The 20,438-nt window shown below is 36.7% G+C and overlaps 1 protein-coding gene and 1 non-coding gene across 9 annotated transcripts in view; both read right to left on the reverse strand.

The window, feature by feature from the left end:
• Positions 1–20,438, reverse strand: part of qser1 (glutamine and serine rich 1) — a 127,144-nt gene that overhangs the window by 11,526 nt on the left and 95,180 nt on the right. For 7 of the 8 annotated variants that reach the window (XR_011346273.1, XM_069902466.1, XM_069902476.1 and 4 more), the window contains 5 exons: positions 19,438–19,554; positions 8,583–8,716; positions 7,640–7,854; positions 6,507–6,572; positions 3,823–3,960 (listed from right to left, as the gene is read on the reverse strand). Coding sequence is in view for 7 of the 8 variants with exons in the window: in XM_069902466.1 (XP_069758567.1) it covers positions 3,823–3,960; positions 6,507–6,572; positions 7,640–7,854; positions 8,583–8,716; positions 19,438–19,554 (670 nt within the window). In the remaining variant the exon portion in view is untranslated. The remainder of the gene's footprint in view (positions 1–3,822; positions 3,961–6,506; positions 6,573–7,639; positions 7,855–8,582; positions 8,717–19,437; positions 19,555–20,438) is intronic. The other variant, XM_069902511.1, reaches the window with a different exon arrangement.
• LOC138752176 (small nucleolar RNA SNORD94) lies at positions 1,258–1,396 on the reverse strand. The gene has a single exon (XR_011350431.1). It is a non-coding gene; the product is annotated as a small nucleolar RNA SNORD94 (small nucleolar RNA).

The following is a 20,438-nucleotide window of genomic DNA, read 5'->3' on the forward strand; positions in this document are numbered from 1 at the left end:
ATACTTTCCCCTTACATTTGACCTCCCAAAGTTCAAGACCTCGTATGTTTCCAGATTAAACTCCATCTGCCATTTCTTTGCCCATATGATCCAGATACGTTATATTCTTTGAAAGCTCTCTACACTGTCCACAATTCCACCAATCTTTGTGTCATCTGTAAAACTAACATGCTAACCTTCTCGTTCATCCAAGTCATTAATATTGTGACAAAGTATATAGATATGTTTGTGGGCGATAAATTGGGAAAGGTTTGTTAGAGTAGGTCACATACAAACAGATGTTATTTGAAATACTGGAGCTCTGCTAATGCTAGACAAATCACGAGGGATCTTTTTAAAAGTCTTACTAAAGTCACATAGACAACATCCACTCCCCTATCTTTATCAACCACGTTTGTCACTTAAAAAACTCAATTTATAAGACACAATCCGCCCTGTACAAAGCTAAGCTGACTGTCCCTAATTTGACCATGACTTCCCAAATGCATATACACTTGAGCATTCTTTCCAATTGCTTTTCTACCACTGAGTGAGGCTCACCAGTTTGCAATTTCTTGGATGATCCAGATTTCCCTTCTTGAACAAAGGAACGACAATGGATACTCTCCAGTCCTTGCTTGTTGCTCATGAGGATACAAAGATCTTCTATCCCCGAGCAAGTTCTTCTCTTGCCCATTTCAATTACCTGGGATATATTCAATTATATCCACAATTTTCTTCAATGGACCCAGCATTGTCATGCTTGATCTCAAAATACCCCAACGTTTGTGTTCTCCACACTACCCTCACTATCCATGATCAAGGAGAACTTGGTGAATACAAATGCAAAGTACAGGGTATTCATTTAGTACCTTGTCCACTTCCTCTGACTTCAAGCTCCCTTTATTGTTCTTGAGTGGTCCTATCCTCTCCCTAGTTAAGTATGAAAAACTCCTTGAGATTCTCTTTAATCATACTCATCAAGCATTTAATTAGGAAGCGCTGGGTACATAGGCCCTCATTCAGCACCTGCCAACATATTGCAATGAAAATTTGTGGTAATAAGATTCAGTGGGCAAGGAAACATTGGTATTCTGTGAGAAGATTTATCTAAACTCATCTTGTGATGTAGCCAGTCACATTGGTTAGTTTCTATTATTGCAGGATGTTCAAACTCAAATGGAGACTCCAAGTGGATCCAACCACTGAATGAGCGAAAGATTAGCTGCACAGTACACTCATAAAATAAGACTGACCAGCTTTACAGTTTCAGTAGCACTGGCTCAGACGTAGGCAATTATTCTCATGCAGTTGTTTCTCAGAAAGACCACCACATGTGGGCTAAACAAAGAACAGCCACACTCAGCTCCCATCATCCAGCTGAGGTCTGTACCCCTGCGCCACTCATCATTGCCAGCTACTCTGCATACCAGGCCCTGACAAAGCAGTCACTTTCTTGGAACAGAAAACAAATAACTACTAAAAATAAAACTTTATATATATTATATCAAATATTCTACATGGCAAACCAAACTTCTAATCTCCAATCTATACCACAAGACATTCCAGCAATGAAGCTTCTGTGTTATTTTAGTTCTATAAAAAGATTGAAATCAATTAGTGTAAAATGAAGCTGTTCAATTATAGTAATGAATCTGATTCATTTGTATTTTATAGAAGAAAACCAAATTATTTAAATGCCTTCCTAAGTGGCCTTGCAAGTAATGTTATCAATTGCACTCAATGTCAACAAAACCAAGGAGTCGATTGTAGGAAGGGAAAACCAGAGGTCTACGATCCAGTGATCATTGGGGGAATCAAACGTGGAGAGGGTGAGGAAATTTAAGTTCTTGGGAGTCACTATGTCAGAGGATCTTTCCCAGACCAAACATCCTAATGTTATTGTGAAGAAAGATTTCAGCACTTCTACTTCCTCAGGAGATTGTGGAGGTTCAGTACGACATTGGAAACATTGGGAAACTTCTGCAGATGTGTAGTGGAAAGTGTGCTGACCAGGTACATCACAGCCTGACCGGAAAGGCCTGCAAAAGATAGTGGACAAAACTCTCCCACCATCAAGAAAACATAGGTGGATAGCTGTTGTGAGAGAGCAGCAGGAATCATAAGGATCCACACCACCCAGGACATGCTCTATTCTTGCTGCTGCCATCAGGAAAGAGGTCTAGGTGCCACAAGACTCGTACCACCAGGTTCAGGAACAATTGCTACCCACTCCACCATCAGACTCCTCAACAACAGACTCAGGCTCATTTAAAGACTTAGTTGGCACATTATTTATTACTAAATATTTATTTGTGACTGTATTTGCACAGTTTGTTTACATTTCTCTCTTTTGTATACACATCTTTTTCTTGAGTACAGTTTACAGAACCAATAAGTAAAAATTCTGCCAGGCCCATAGGAAAAGGAACCTTGAGGTTGTGTTTGATATCACATATGTACTTTGACAATAAATAAATTTGAATTTGATCTTGAATTCAGTTGAATGACACAGGTTTCACTCCCTTGCACAAGTCACACCTTAAGAATATTAGGCCTTATTTTGCATTAATGATAAACAGGGAAAATATCATCCAAATTGAAGAATCATACAAGATTTTAAAATCATTTAATTTGCTTCAATAAGAAGCCAAACTGGCTCTCTGCAGTCATTTATTTCTCCTCATTAAACTATCATTCACTGGAATACAAAGATCTGAATATTCTACATACTGACATGTGGCAGACCTGGAATCATCCAGTTCTCCAACCTTTTCATATTCAAACTAATTTCTGACACTCTTTTTCTAGATGCACCAAAAGATCTCCAGTGCTGGTCCAACCCCATCAATGAATTAGCTTAGCAAGTGCACTAACACCTCTATTTCCTTAGGCGCTTGAGGAAATATCAGCTTCTCTTAACTACTTCTAAAGGTGACCCATTGAAAGCATCCCATCAGGATGCATCACTGTGTGATATGGAAACTGCTCCATCCAAAAAAGGATTGTAAATGTGGCTCAGGCAATCAAACAAACCTCACCCCCCCTCCCTTCCTTGATGAAACGTTGGTTATGTATCTTTATCTTTGCTAAACTTTTGACCTGCTGAGTTTCTCAAGTATGGTTTTTACTTTAATAGTGGTGTCTGCAGACTTTCTTTCATCACTCCCCTCCATGGACACCTATAATTGTTCCTGCCTTGCAAAAGCAGCCAACTTATTAAAAGACTCATCCCACCCCAGCTGCCCCCTCCCCCCACTCACATCAGGATGAAGAACAAACATGAAATCACATACTACCAGATTCAAGGATAGTTACTTTCCTGCCATTATCAGACTCCTGAATAACTTCAAAAAATTCAATGTAGTTATTCTTAAATTGTTCTCCAAGTCAAGCAAACAATTTATTCAATGGGCAAGAAATCCTGGCAATCATTGTAGTGCCAACATCAAGTCAGTGAATAATACAGTAAGCTGACTAACCATGACTATTTTATGAGCTAGATATGACCAGGACAACAACTAATAGGGCAAAGCAGCATTTAGACATGCATACATACAGACAGAAACATACAGACATGCAGCATAGTAACAGGCTCTTTCACCCCATGAGCCGCCCAATTACACCCAAATGACCTACAACTCACAGTAAGTTTTGAAGGGTGGGAGGAAACTAATGCACATTTGGGAAGAATGTACAAACTCCTGACAGATAGTGGAGGATTCAAACCACAGTCCCAACCACTGGTGCTATAATAGCAGTGCACTAACCGCTACACTCACCATGCCGCCCTTTTGAACCTCTAAAGCAAGTTAGAATCAAAAATTGATCATCAATACTTACCATTACTTTGTTCTGATGCCTCAATCATGTCGGGATCCAAGGCTGTACTCACAAGCAGTTCCACATAGTTCTTAAATGTCTCTTTCATTGTTCTGGTATTCAAGAAACGAGCTACATATGGAGTTGTTGAGTGGCGTTCTAAAATAAACAAATATATAAACCTAAATTGGTACCTATATTTAGAAATGTATTTAAATGTTTATTCCAATGTGTTATGGATATAAATAACTTACACAATGCGTCAATATTTAATTTTGCTTTCTTAATGCATATCAGCCAAGATTTTTGAGTGAAACAGCATTTTCCTGAGCAATACCCCAAAATAACTGATTGGCTAGAATTATACATAGATGCAAAAGTTTCACTGTTTTGGCCTCTACACTCCGAAGCTGGATTCTTTGTGCAACTTTGCATGGGAAAAGCCAGATTAAGGCAACTGCTTATGGTAGGGAATCCACACAATCTCCTTCAATGTTGCCTTTGCTCCATACCAACCTTCTCTCTTCCTGACCCAGAGTGCTTTTCTCCATTGGACTTTCAAGGGAGTGTCACAACAGCAAAGGATTAAATGATTTGTTTATTTGAATTTTATTTTTAAACTATTCCATTAAAAAAAATAAAATTTTTGTTCCAGGATTTTGAATTCTGAATTTAAAAAGTTGCAATTTCAATAGTCTTTAAAATATCTTTTGGAAACATACTTGGTGTTTTTCATTGACATTCAGCATTCACCTGCTTTGATGGGTCTGTCTAAGTCAAGAGGTGCCTATTGACAAACTGGTCTCCTCATTATTGGGAAGGTCTTATTTAGGCTCTGACTATAAACAGTAGGAAGTCTTGATGTCCTGAAGATCATCCAGGTCTTCTCCACACCCTATGTTTTTTCCATTTGCTCATGATGTGTTCTTTGGTCAGAAATCATGGGTACAATTGGGCAACCCACTATTGGTTGCAAACTCTGAACTAAAAAGATCATGTTATCTGAGTATTTTCCCATTTAAAACATAGTCATTCTTGGTGAAAAACAGTTAACATACTAATTCTTAATATATTGTGGGATACCTAATGATGCTTAAGAAAGCATTGCAGTCGATGGTTTCAGAAAGATGCATCAATTCTTTTTTTTCTCCGGGGAGTTCTTTTACAAGAAAAGCATATTTCATAAAATATACAATCAACGACTGTAAAAGTAAAAATAAAAAGTATATTTTCTAATTTTTTTGTAATTTTACATTCATAACATCATACTTCAAGTATGAAACAAATAAACGATAAAGCAACTGAAATACTGAAATTTTTTGCAGAGTTGTGAAGCCTGAAGAAACTATTCAAGTACATGATGAAGTGTGCATGAATGAGACATTATTTCATTTTAATTCAGAAGTATAGTGTGGTAACAGGTCCTTCTGGGCCCATGAGCCCGCACTACCCAATTACACACATGACCAATTAACCTACTAATATATGCATCTTTGGAAAGTGTGAAGAAACCAGAGCACCCAGAGTAAACCCAAACAAACTCTGCTCATTTTTGAGTAACATCAATCGTTCTTTTCCCTCAATGTACCAGAAAGGACCATGGTTAAGCATACTATAGAATTCAAAGACAACATCCTCAACAAATGCCAGCCTCCTTTGGAATGCATTTTGACACTCTTGGAGGTACCACTTATCTTCTGATTCAAAAGACATGACTTAACTCAAAAATTAGCCTGCATCTTAACCCGCCACATTCTCCCCAGTTTCCCTAACAAAAAGAAATATGAAAATTACCTACAACCTTATAGCATGGAAGCCAAGGAGTATAGCAGCACTAAAAACAAGCAAAGTTGGACATCAAATATCATGTGCATGTCATGTGCACCCCAAAAAAAGTGATGCAGCCAATTTAAAAATAAATATTTTTGAAACATGGTAATTTGTCATGTAGTCAAGATTCCACAAAAGGGAAATAGATAATGACAAGATAAAGTTAGTGGCTATGAAAGGTAAAAATACTGCAGGGCTACTCAGAGAATACATCTGCTTTGCTGGGCTATTTGCTCACCCAAGAGATTGGATCAGTGCCATATTAAGTTTGTCCATGGTCAACATTTAACTACTGTATTGCAGAATCAATCTAAATTGGCATTCATGCTTCTATGAATTCTTGAACCCACAACATTAATACATTGTAAATCAACAGAAATAGAATTAACATCAATGCTATAATGTTCACTACAGATGTACCCTGTGTTTCAGAAGTTGGAATAATTGACAAAATTTATAGGCATTCAAAATTAGAAAGAAATATTTTGAAATGTAAAAGAATCCAGCATGAAATCACATCATAAAATATCACAAGTCACAACAATGGATTGTAGAGGTGGACAACTTCTCCTCTGGTTCCATAAATTGCTGGTTCTTGAGCTTTAGAAGCATTTTGAAAAGCTCCCTCATTCTCTCGAAAGTATAATGGACCTAAATGACCCTGAAGTCACAATATCTTAGATTAATTGCAGATCTTCACTGAGATAGGAAGGGGGGAAAAAATCAACTAATGGCCACTGGTACATTAGCATACTAGAAACTGGAAAGAAGCTTCTTTGTTAAACTGAATACATAAATTATACTGATGAGAAATTCTAAAATATCAACAACACAATAAATCCGGAATTTATATGAATATACTTTATTTCACAAACCTGATTTTTGCTGACTGTTTTTGACAGCTTTTCCGTGTGTATTCACTTTCGAAAGAAATCCATTGTCTGAGAAAGAAGGCAGTTGTGGATTTTTGTTAAAGACCTATTAATTTTATTTATTTATTTCCCCAACCACATCTGCCATTCTGTTACCTCTCAAGACATTAGTATTTAGTTCCACAAGCACTGGTTATCTTTTCCCAAGCGAGTCACCAAGATAGCCTTCCAAATTATTATCATGATGAAATTTTAAACTTTCATTTCTGACTCTTCACAATGTTTGTATCTTACATTTCATGCACTCAATTTCCCATCGCATTGCAGGGAAATATGTCCCAAAGCAAATGCATTTTAAAAAACATATCGGAACAAGTATTGCAGATATCAATCAATTGGGATAATTATTTGTGGGACTATGATGTTTTTAAGGGGTAAAAAATTAGTTTGTCTCAAAGTACCTTCATAGTTTGAAAAGCCCTTGGTGTCTTCAAAATGGAAAACTGGGATTAAATTAAAGAAAACTTTTTTTTTAGTGCTATAAATTGCTCTTTTATTTCTGGAACCCTGGATTTTATGACATTCTATTTTTTTAACAGATAAAAAACCTAGATGAAACCCAGCTGTTTAGATTTATTAAGAATATGGTTTTCCAGTCTACCTGACTTGGCACATGGAACTAATTGCAAAGTCGGTAAAAGATCTCAGCTCAACAGGGGGAAAAAATCACTAGAGATGTACCCTGTGTTTCAGAAGTTGAGCAAGACTTGAATAGAGCAATACATTTTCATTTAATACATGATTGATTGGCACTATTCCAAAATTGATTGAATATACACACCATATTAAAATTCTTCATCATGTGACCTCATCCTATTCTGCTTTTCAAACTGAACCAATAGAGAATAATTCAGTGAGATGAAAGTCTGCAGAAATCTACAAGAATTCCACATGTCCAATGTATTAGTTTCCTGCAAAATACTTATTTTCACATTGGCATACTTTAATGCTTTCTTGTAAACTACAGAGAAAAGTTCAGCAAATTATTTCTCACTTATAACACTAAAATATCAGAACCAATCCTGATTCTATTCCCACCTTGATAAGGATTTAAATATAAACAAAATGAGCCTTACCATCATCATTATCATCACTCTGTGTTTCAACAGAAGAGTCTGAGTACGATGAATATTCTTCTTTCACCCATTTCTTTTGCTTTTTAGGTGGTGGTTCTGCTTTTACCTTTACTTGTTTAACTGGCCTGGCTTTGGATTTTGATGCTGAACCTTTCTGAGCTGCACTGTTATTGATGCAGGTTTTATTACTAGAACCCGTCTTTGATTGGCTATGCCTGAAGACAGAATATATAAATGATGAAAAATTAGATCAGAAACGTGAGGGACATTGCAGATTACTGTTCAAAATTAAAAGGTTTGAAATTAAGTTGGCACTGGACATACAATACAACACATTAAACTGACAAAATAATGGGACAGATTTTCTACTGTGCTCAATGTACAAGATAAACTTTAATTAGTTAAAATGATATTTTTTCAAAATAAACATATAGCTTCTACAGCTACCATTGTACTGTTGAACATTCAATTGTCATCGTCAGTTCAAAATGAGAAGACAATTTAAAGGCAAGTTTAAAAATAATTGGATATGGGTGGTAAAATGGATCCTCTCATAATTTAATGGCGGGGCAGACTTAATGGGCTGAATAGCCTATTTCTGCTCATATGTGTTATGATCATATCTGTTTATATTTTTAACCAATTATATTTTATTTAAACTATAGAAAATTTTGGATTCATGCGGGGGGGGGGGGGAAGAAATAATTAAGTTGGTAAAAACTGTTTCTGATGGATCCACTTCACTGAACATCAGCGTTGTAAAATTCTAAATGAATTTTCTTTCAGGAAAAGTTAATGAATTTAACATTGATAATGTTAATGGGCAATATTCAATTCATCCATGAATAAAATCCATGCACTTCCAATAAATAAACCAACCAAACTGGCTTAAAACCAATACACCAAAAGAGCAAATGGATAAAAATCAAAACATTTTCCATACCGTGCAGTTTGCAATGGCCTATTTCTTGGCTTTTTGGAACAAACTCGAATATAATCCTTTTTGTTTACATTTTCAATGAACTTTACATACACCCGCCTGTATTTGGTTTTTGCATCCCCAAAGTATCCAAGATACTGCAAGAAATTTGAAACATTTTGTGATGATTCACAAAAAGAATTGTTATACAGCTGTCAAAGTAATCTGAAAAGTTTTCATTCCACTTTCATGTATATGAAAATAAATACCAAGAACATCCACTTTGTTTCATTTAAATCAACTTTTACTCACACTTTACAAAACCTGACAACACCGAATGTCCAATAATTATTGGTAACAAGCATCTCAGACACCTCATTATCATTGAAAACCAAAAATTACCAGTGATCGCAGTCATTAAAAAGTGGATGAATATCAGATGGAAAAAGGGAATGTTTGTCTATTGGTATTAGGATGCCACTAACTCACCCAAGTTTGTCTCAAATCATTAATTGTCTGACATGCTGTTAAGTAAAATTAAAATTGTGTAACAAACTCCAATCTTTTTAATATTAATTGATGCAGATTATGCAATACAACATTTTTTATGTATATAAAAAAATTAAGCAATAATTCTAGAATTTGTGGAATGGCAGATATCAAAACCTAGGTGACAATAAATTGCCATTCTGCATAGGAATGGACCCCTTGTCTCACTATCTCCATGTCAACCATTAAATATCAATCGATACAAATCCTATTCTCCAGTACTTTTCTTGTTGATTCAGCAGCTCATCTAGATACTACCTAAATGTTGTGAGAATCTGTCTCCAATACTTTAAGGCAGTGTTCCAGATTCCTACCAACTGCAGGGTGAAAAAAATGTTCCTTAGCAAGCCCAGACTCCTTTCCTTTAACTTATTGACTCTGCTATTAAACATATTTGACATGAGGAAAAGTTTTGTTTAATCTCTCCAATGCACCTCAATTTTGTGTCCTTTCTCAGCCACTTCTGCTCCAAAACTAAACCTTGCCTATCTAGTCTTAAATTGAAATACCCCATCCCAGACAATATCAGAGGCAATTTCCTCCACACCTCGTCCAGTGCAATCATATCTTTCTTATAATGTGGCAACCAATACTGCATAGTATTTCAGCTTTAGCTTAATCCAGGTTTTATACAGTTGTATCGCAACACCCCTTTTCTGAAATTCTATGGCCTGGCTAGTAAAGCCAAATATCCTCCTTACCATCTTAACTGCTCAATACACTGGTGCTACAATCTTTACCAATACAAGGACACACACCAAGTTCCCTGGGTTCCTCAATACTCCTTTGACCCTCAACATTTACTGTGTATGCCTTACCCTTATTAGTCATCCCAAAATGCAATAAGTATTGGTCAGGATTAAATTCAATCTGCCAATATGCTTGACCATCCTTAAAACTCTTCAAGGGGGAGTCACGTGATGGAGTAGTGGCCGGTAGGGGAATACCAGCCCTCTCCAGAAAAGAAGAAATAAAGTGAAGAAAATACAAAGTTCAAGAAATACAAAATATAATAAATAAAAGATAAAGTTGTAGAGAAAAAAAAGAAAATGGCACCCAAGAAGGAAAAAGTAAAACAAGGAAAAAAAGAGAAAAGACGCAGGAAGAGAAAGGAGAAGGCCTTACCTGCATGAAGAAACAGGGAGCCATCGTGGAGAAGAGAGACTGTTCTCCGAGGTTGGTGATGACCCTGCAGAGTCGCGACCCCCCACCCCGACCGCTGGACTGCAAAAATGGCTCTCTGAGCCAAACAAAAGTGCGCAGTGCACTTACTAAGGAGAAAGAGAATACCGACGGGAGGGGGCTCAGCAGAGGAGCGGGCAAACACAACGCAACCAACTGAGGGATGCCCGACCCCAGGGCTCTCAGCTGGAAGAAGAGGAGAGCGACAGGAAAGAGTGAAAGGAAAGAAGACCAGCAGCAGGAGGCCCAACAGATGAGTAGCCCAGAAGAAGAGGACCAACAGCAAGAAGCCAAGCAAGGAGAAGCCAAGCAAAGTGAGACAAACAGGAAAGTCAGAAGAGACACAGATCAAGGAAGAGAAGAGAAGAAGAAGACACAAACACAAGTACAAACACAGAAGAAAAGGAAGAAGAAGACCAAGATCTGCACAGAGAAATAGAAGGCAAGACAGATGGACAGAATATAGATAAAGTTATTTTTCAAGAACAAATGAGAGCATTAAAAGAATGGTTGACATTAGAATTTAGTGAAATGAAAAGAAAAATGAAAAGTACAGAAGAAAAAGTGAATAGATTAGAGCTGGTCATGACAGAAATAGGGAAAAGATTAGAAAAAGTGGAAGAATGAGAAAAGGCTGAAGAAATGGAAGTGAATGACTTAAGAAGAAAATTGGAAGAAAGTCATAAAAAAGTTAGAGTCACAAGAGTTGTTAGCTCAGAAAATGGATATAATGGAAAACTATAGTAGGCGAAACAATATAAAGATAGTGGGCCTAAAGGAAGATGAAAAAGGCACAGATATGAAGGAATTTATAAAAGAATGGATCCCAAAGGTCCTGGGAATGCCAGAAATACAGGAAGAAATGGAAATAGAAAGGGCACACAGAACACTAGCTCCAAAAACACAGACACATCAAAAACCAAGATCCGCTTTAGTAAAATTTCTGAGATATATGACAAGAGAAAATATACTGGAACGGGCAAGGAATAAAATTAGAGAAGACAATAAACCATTGGAATACAAGGGTCAAATATTTTTTTTTTACCCAGACATATGTTTTGAACTATTAAAGAGGAAGGAGTTTAATACAGCAAAATCGATCCTATGGAAAAAAGGTTATAAATTTATGTCAAGACATCCAGCTGTGCTTAAAATATTTATCCCTGGGGAGCAAAACAGACTGTTCTTGGATCTGGAGGAAGGACGAAAATTTGCACAACATCTGCAGGACAGAAGGAGAGATGAAGAGTTGTAACAAGAATGAAGAACGGCGATAAAATATATATAAAGATGCAAAAATAATGTATAGGTAAGAACTAAATAAGGGAAAGAGAAGGGAAGAAAGGAAGTACCGGGAAAAAAAAGAGGGTGAACTATGTTATACGTGTAAAAGAAAAAGTCTTTTCTGGGGGAGGGGGTTGGGTGGGAGAGAATAACTGTCACTGCGAAATCAGTTGACGCTTGAGACCGGGTTCACAATCCAAATGGAGAGGGGAGTTGTGGTTGCCCGGCAAGGGATAAGGGGCAACTCGGAGGGGGGAAACATTTGAGGCTAAGGGAATATTGGATGTGGGAGTTGTTAAAAGTATTTTATGTTTTAAATGTGTTGTCATACACTAAGTTTAAAAAGGGAAAACTGAGAGATTAAAATAGGGAAAAGGGGATGGTGGTAGGGAGGAAGCGGAAATGAGGTGTACTATAAATATTAATAGAATACATAACCAAATTAAACGGAAGAGGCTATTAAATTTACTGAAAAAAGAAAAAATAGACATAGCATTTGTGCAGGAAACGCATCTAACTGAAGTGGAACATAATAAATTAAGGAGAGACTGGGTGGCGCATGTAGCGGCAGCATCATATAATTCAAAAGCCAAAGGTGTAGCTATATTAACAAATAAAAATGTACCAATCAAAATAGAGGAGGAAATAATAGATCCAGCAGGGAGGTATGTAATGATAAAGTGTCACATATTCAGAATTTTGGAACTTGCTCAATATATATGCACCTAATGAAGAGGATCAAAAGTTTATGCAAGATAATTTTTTGAAGATTGAGGATATGCAAGGGAATATATTGATAGGAGGGGATTTTAACCTTATTTGAATCCAATGTTGGATAAAATTGGACAAAAAACAATCAAAAAGAATAAAGTGGCCAAATTTATGGTTAAATCAATGCAGGAAATGAAACTTATGGATATATGGAGGAGGCAGCAACCAAAAGAGAAGGAATACTCATATTATTCGTGTAGGCATAAAACATACTCAAGAATTGATATGCTTTTGTTGTCAGCCCATATTCAAGGGAGAGTTAGGAAAACTGAATATAAAGCTAGATTGCTATCTGATCATTCACCCCTGTTATTAGCAATAGAACTGGAGGACATCCCACCAAGAACGTATAGATGGAGATTAAACTCCATGCTACTTAAAAGGCAGGAATTTAGAGAGTTTATTGAATGCCAAATTAAAACGTACTTTGAAAATAAATACGGAATCAGAGAAAGACAAATTTATATTATAGGATGCAATGAAATCTTTCATTAGAGGGCAGATAATAAGTTATGTAACTAAGATGAAAAAGGACTACAATCAGGAAATAGAACAGTTGGAAAGGGAGATAGTAAGTACAGAAAAGGAACTAGCAACAAGGGATGATATAACAAAAAGAAGAGAATTGGCAGACAAAAAAAAACCCAAAACATTACAAACGTACAAGGTGGAGAAGAATATAATGAAAATAAAGCAAAAGTATCATGAACCAGGAGAAAAAACACAAAATATTAGCCTGGCTACTTAAAACAGAACAAGCTAAAAGAACTGTATTGGCATCAAGGAAAAAGGACAAACAAATTACATATAATCCAATGGAGATTAATGAGAACGAGGGGAAAAGATGATAAAATAGAAGAGTTTTTTAGCTAAAATTGAACTGCTGAAATTGCAAGAAGAGGAACAAAAAAAACTGATAAAACCATTTGAAATATAGGAAGTACAGGATATATTAAAAAAGCTGCCGAACAATAAAACGCCTGGAGAGGATGGATTCTCAATAGAATTCTATAAAACATTTTGAAGAGTTATTAATTCCTCCTCTCCTGGAAGTAATGAACCAGACAGAAGAAACACAAAACTTGCCAGATTCATAGCAATAATTACAGCAATACAAAAAACAGGGAAGGATCTACTAACACCAGCATCATATAGACCAATATCTCTAATTAATTCAGATTATAAGATAATAGCAAAACTATTAGCAAACAGATTGGCCGACTATGTACCAAAAATAGTAAAACAAGATCAAACTGGATTTATTAAGAAAAGACGAACAGTGGATAATGTCTGTAAATTTATTAATTTAATTCATGCAGTTCAAGGAAATAAGATGCCAACAGTGGCTATTGCTTTAGACGCAGAAGCAGCCTTTGACAGGGGAGAATGGAATTATTTGTTCAAAGTATTACAGAGGTTCAATCTACCAGAAAAATATATTAATTGGATTAAAGCATTATATAATGGACGAAAATTGGCGAAGGTAACAGTAAATGGATATGTATCGAACCAATTTAAATTAAGTAGGTCAACTAGGGAGGGATGTCCATTATCTCCCTCACTGTTCGCTTTAGCAATAGAATCATTGGCAGAACTGATAAGAACAGAAAATAAAAGGGGTAAAAATAAAGGAGAAGGAGTTTAGTCATAATCTCTCTTCTGTTTGGCTTGGCTTCGCGGACGAAGATTTATGGAGGGGTAATGTCCACATCAGCTGCAGGCTCGTTTGTGGCTGACAAGGCCGATGCGGGACAGGCAGTGTATACTTATTGATATCATCATAGTATATATAACATCATAGTATACTTAATAGATCCAGAAATATCAATAAAAGAACTAAGTAAGAAATTGAAGGAGTATGGAGAAATATCAGGGTGCAAGATCAATGCAAATAAGTGAAGCGATGCTAATGAGTAACGTGGATTATACAGAATTTAAAAATGGAAAACACAAGCAATCTGATACCTAGGTATTAGGTTAGATAATAATTTAAGCCATTTTTACAAATTAAATTATCAGCCACTAATAAAGAAATTGCAGGAAGACTTAGAACATTGGAAAGAATTATCACTAAAGTTGATAGGGAGGGTAAATTGCATTAAAATGAATGTCTTCCCAAGGATACAATACTTATTTCAATCGTTACCAATTCCCTTAACAGAGAAATTCTTTAACGAACTAAAGAGAATAAGGAAATTTTTGTGGAAAGGGGGGAAACCGAGGATAGCGTTAGATAAATTAATAGAGAGGTACAACTAAGGTGGTTTGCAGTTACCAAACTTTAAAAATTATTATAGAGCAGCACAATTAAGGTATTTATCAGACAAGGGGAAAAACCAGATTGGACTAAGATAGAGCTAGATAAAATAGGGGAGAAGGTACCAGAACATATACTTTATAAGTGGGATGAAAAGCTGGTGCAATATAAAAGCTCACCAGTACTGCATCATTTAGTCAATATATGGAAGAAGATTCACTTAGAAAGGAAAGAAACAAATTACCAAATACCAAAATTATTATTGACACAAAATCAGCTAATCCCTTTTACAATAGATAACCTTTCCTTTAGAGAATGGGAGAGAAATGGAATTAAAAGAATAGAAAATTGTTTTTTGGGAAATAATTTATTAACATTTGAACAATTGAAGTACAAATATGGAATAACTCATGGTACAATGTTTGCATACCATCAACTGAAAACCTACTTAAAGGACAAATTGGGAAGCAGACTGAGGTTACCAGAAGGAAGCAGCTTTGAATGAGATTGCAGAAACAAAGATAATAAAAAGATTTATAACAATCATGTACATCAAGTTGCAAGAGAAGGAAAATGATGAAATAAGCTATAACCCAAAACAAAAGTGGGAAAAAGATTTAAACATAAAGATAAAAAAATGAAATATGGGAAAAGTTATGCTCTGGAACTATGAAAAATATAATAAACACGAGGTCACGCATGATAGAATATAATTGGTTGCATCGGCTATATATCACGCTCCAAAAATTAAATAAATGGGATCCAACATTATCAGATAGATGTTTTTGCTGTAAGAAGGAAATGGGAACAACAGTACATGCAATTTGGGCATGTGAGAAAGTGGAAAAGTTTTGGGAAGATCTAAATCAGCTATTAAATAAAATCACAAAAAGCAACATACCAAAAAATCCAGAGATCTTTCTTCTAAGTAATATAAGAAGTAAAGAACTAGGCCTCAATTTGGATGAAGCACAAAAAAGATTTATTATGATAGCCTTAGCTGTAGCAAAAAAATGTATAATGTCAACTTGGAAATCAGAAGAGAGCCTGTGAGTACAGCAATGGTACATAGAAATGAATAAATGTATTCCATTGGAAAAAAAAAACATAGAATTTAAAAAATAAAGTCACAGTATTTGAACAAATTTGGGAACCGTACATGGAACATAACAGAGAGGGCTTGCCTCAGACCTCCACCCCCTAAAATGATAAGACAAAATGGCGATGCTGCTGTAACGGCAGCGCTACCACTGGTACAAACCCGTGAGGAGCAGAATCACTGCTCCCACAGGGTCCAACTGCCCAGTCCAAATGCCATCAGTTTCGAATAGGCTTCAAATGCTTATTATTAGCAGCAGCCATGGGGGGTTGCAGACTCAAGGTAAGCAGAGGACTGGCACAGGGCACCAGAAAATGGGGAGACTGCCCCTGTCTGAGGAGGAAAAGCAGAGGAGTCAACCCACGGGACTGTAACCGTGGCAGTTGTCAGTGAGGGGTTCTGTGGCTGAAGGACCCACACAGATGGCGGGCTGTTGGTGACTCTAGGCGAGGAACCCACGTAGGTTGTGGGCTTCTGGAGACTGTGGTCAAGGGACTTGAACCTGGCTGCAGACTGCTGGATACTGGTTTGAGACTGTCTGAAGGTGTACTAGATATCGGAAAAAGTAGATGACACAATTTTCTTGTTTATTTTCATTGTGTGATGACATTGTTTAATTACTTTATTGTATTGTATATGTTGAATGTTTATTGGTTTTGGAGGGGGGAGGGAAGGTAGGGGGGAATAAAAGGGGAGAAAATACCACTGTGTATATTTAAGAGGGAAATGTTTGTATGTATTTTGGTTGATATGGTTCACAGTGTGAAAAATAAAAAATGATTAAAAAAAACCTCATCAATATTGTCCAGTAGCCCAAGACTACCTTCTTTACTATGAATACCATCACCACTTTTCATGTTATTTGAATTAATTATATCTCTAACATTCACATCCAAGTTGCTAAACCCTCAGAAAAATAAACAGCAAGGGTCCCTGTACAGACCCCTGCAGTATGCAAATTTCCAATCTCCCTTTGCCTCCTGTCATCAAGCTAATTTGGGATTGAACAAAGCCCTGCTAATTTTGTGGCTTTTTTAAATATATCTTTTCAACGATAGAATAATTTTGCCCCTCAGTTTTTTTCTCCAGTAATTTCCAACACTCATAGTAGTCTTGCAGGTCTGTAATTACCTGGTTTATCCTGCTGTCCTCCAGTCTTTTGCCACTTTATTGATGGCCTCAAGTTTTAAAAAGTTTCAAGATTCAATTTAATAAAAAGTGTCATATTACATCTTTGTCTGCTATAAGGCAGCCAGATTTGCCATCAGCAGAAATTGCTTGAAGCACCTCTTACTGTCAAAGAAAGAGAAGCAAAACAAAGTGTCCGTGCCCTCCCCCCCCTCCCCCCCCACCACACCAAGAGTCACTGAGTGTCCATGGAATCGCCTCCAGTGCTCCCGTAGCCAACAGAGTCCAGTTCAAACCATCGGCAACCCGAGTTCCAGATCTGAACCTCCAATACAATTAGGAACCCTTCAGCTCCCTTGGCACCCTCTTGCATCCCAGTTCCGATATCTAGTACACCTTCAGACAGTCTCAAACCAGTATCCAGCAGTCTGCAGCCAGGTTCAAGTCCCTTGACCACAGTCTCCAGAAGCCCACAACCTACGTGGGTTCCTCGCCTAGAGTCACCAACAGCCCGCCATCTGTGTGGGTCCTTCAGCCACACAACCCCTCACTGACAACTGCCACGGTTACAGTCCCGTGGGTTGACTCCTCTGCTTTTCCTCCTCAGACAGGGGCAGTCTCCCCATTTTCTGGTGCCCTGTGCCAGTCCTCTGCTTACCTTGAGTCTGCAACCCCCCATGGGCTGCTGCTAATAATAAGCATTTGAAGCCTATTCAAAACTGATGGCATTTGGACTGGGCAGTTGGACCCTGTGGGAGCAGTGATTCTGCTCCTCACGGGTTTGTACCAGTGGTAGCGCTGCCGTTACAGCAGCATCGCCATTTTACATTTCAGACAGCCCCAACAACATCCTCCCTTGCTTCCTGCAGCAGTCTGGTGTACATCATCAGAAGTTTTTAATTTTAAGTGAAAATTTCTGAATATAATCCTATTTTTCTTTCTTGAACAATATTCAAAATTCTCAGGCCACGTTATTGTGAAAAATTGAATATCCCATACCATAAATATTTCTAGATTACTGAAGAGTTAATCTGAGGAAGTAAAGGCATTTTAACCTGCATCAATTTATTATATGACATTCAAGAACAAACTGTTATCAGACCGAATTCTTGGATGGCAAGACGTGCATTAAGACTGGATAAACTTCAGTAAGACACTGAATATTCTCAAAAACTTCTACAGGTTTACAGTGGAGAGCATTCTGGCTGATGCATCATTATCTAGTATAACGGTACCAACGCTCAATAAAAGAAAAAACTCCAGAGGGTTGTTAACTTGGCCTACGACATCACAGGCACCACAACACTCCATTGAGGACATTTATAAAAGGTGGTATCTTAAGAAGGCAGCCTCTATCCTCAAGGACAACCATCACTCTGGCTATGCCCTCTTCACTTTTCTACCATTGTGAAAAAGGTACAGGAGCCTAAAGTCGAGCACTCAGCAGCAGAAGGACCAGCTTCTTCCCTACTGCCATCAGATTCCTGAAATAATCAATGAACTAAAGACACTGCTTTACTTTAACTTTTTGAGTACTATTTTTATTTATTTTTTGTAAGGTTGTTTATATGAATGCTTGCATTGTGATACTACCACAAAACAACGAATTTTGTTACTTGTTGATGACAATAAATTCTGATTTATAAGAATGCGAGGGAATCTCAACTGAGACACAAAATTTCTGACATGACTAGACAAATCAGATGCAGGAAGAATGTTTTAACCACTTCTTATCACAGAAAGTTGTTGGAGCTAGTTTGTTAAAAGCTAGTTTGTTAAATATATTCAAAGAGAATAGGATGTGGTCCTATTGGCTAAAGGGATCAAGGGATATGGAGAAAAGGCAGGAATCAGATACCGAAATCGCATGATAAACCATGATTGTATCAAATGGTGGAGTAGGCTTAGAGGACTATAAGACCTTTTCCGGCTCTTTTCAGGTATTGTGAGAGAATTCTTTGGAATCCACTTTATAAGGCCACATTCCAGGATAACAGTAAACTTCCTAATGAATTTTCCAAGTGTTTTTTTAAAATGCATTCCAAGATAGTGTACATTACTTGCAATGGCACCTTTTTAAATGTCTCTCTTACATTTCCAAAAATGAAAGAAATTAAGAGTTAAATTCATTGATGGGTTTGTCAATACATGAAATGTCTACCATAAGGAAGACAGAGAGTCACCACTTTTGTCAAGCGCCCTCTCACAGAAATGAGGCCCCAGCAAGGAACAAACTCATGACCCCAGGTTTACAAGACCAGTGCTCTAACCACTGAGCTATCGGAGTCTCTGAGTCACATGTAGCCTAGACTAAGTCAAAAATGACAAACTCCATTCCCAGAAGGGAATTAATGAAATATATGGACTTTAATTACCACCTGATAGCTTTGTGATTGCTGTGAACACATCTTATTTTTTAAAAAATAATGTAACTTTTAAAATCACCAAATTTAAACATTTCCAGCTGCTACAATTGGATTTCAACCTGTGTTTTCCTTTGGTTCAATGAGAGAGTATTCTAGAAGCTATCCAGCATCTTAACATTCCTCTTCATTGTGAGCAATTCCAATTATATATACATTTTAATTTATTAAACAAATTTTACTCACGCTGTTTGTTGCAGAGAATTGTCTTCGTCCATCTTTTACTTCCGGCATAAATTTTTGCAACAAAGCTTTTTGTACCTTCCATATGGCAGGAGGCTCTCTTCCTGTGCTTAATGCCACCTGTAATTAAACAATTTAGAGTTAAAAGAGAAAATAAAGTAGCTTCCATTTTAGACATTGATGCACAACAAATCTTCAACTTCCTAAATTAGTTAAGAAACTGTTTCAGAATCTAAAATGTTTATATTTAAAATATTCAGACACCAATTAAAATAATTTGGATGGCAACGCCATACACATTTGGATTTTTAAATAACTCAAAATAACAATTAAACAAATATTTTAAAATGAGTACGTTTAGTTATACTTAATTATTGTCCTGAGAATTAGTCAGAACAGTGGTATATTTGAGGCACAAAACAAAATGCAGGAGGAATTCAGCTGGTGAGGCAGCAATCATGGAGGAAAATGGACAATGATTCAGATTGAAATACTGCTTCAGAAAATGTCTATTGAAGATAGAAGAGTAGTGCTTAAGAGGCTTCTAGATAGCGACATGAATATGCATGAACTGGAGGGATATAGATCATATGGCAGCAAAAGTGATTATATTTAATTTGGCATCATGTTTAGCACATACACCATGGCCCGAAGGGTCTGTTCCTGAGCTCGTGTTCTAATAGTATTTTGTGTTGTGTATCATAGAACTAAAAGTCTAGATAAGAGAAAGGAATTCACCTTAAGCCTGGTAAAAACATGAATAATCACTAAAAATAATTTTATTTGGTCTACCACCTGGTCATAACAGTTTATGTAATATCATTACGTCAATTACAATGGAAATCAATTCCATCTTTAGTCAATCTTCACATTTTAAAAAAAACCTGAAATAATGAAATAGAATCTTCTCTGAAGTATACAAATACCAACAATTCATTCAAAAGTGTCATCTTTACTTTTTATAGATGATTAATTACACTGAGGAGCTTTAGATCTGAAATGTT

The sequence above is a fragment of the Narcine bancroftii genome, chromosome 1 (genome assembly GCF_036971445.1).
Source record: "Narcine bancroftii isolate sNarBan1 chromosome 1, sNarBan1.hap1, whole genome shotgun sequence".
NCBI classification, from domain to species: Eukaryota; Metazoa; Chordata; class Chondrichthyes; order Torpediniformes; family Narcinidae; genus Narcine; species Narcine bancroftii.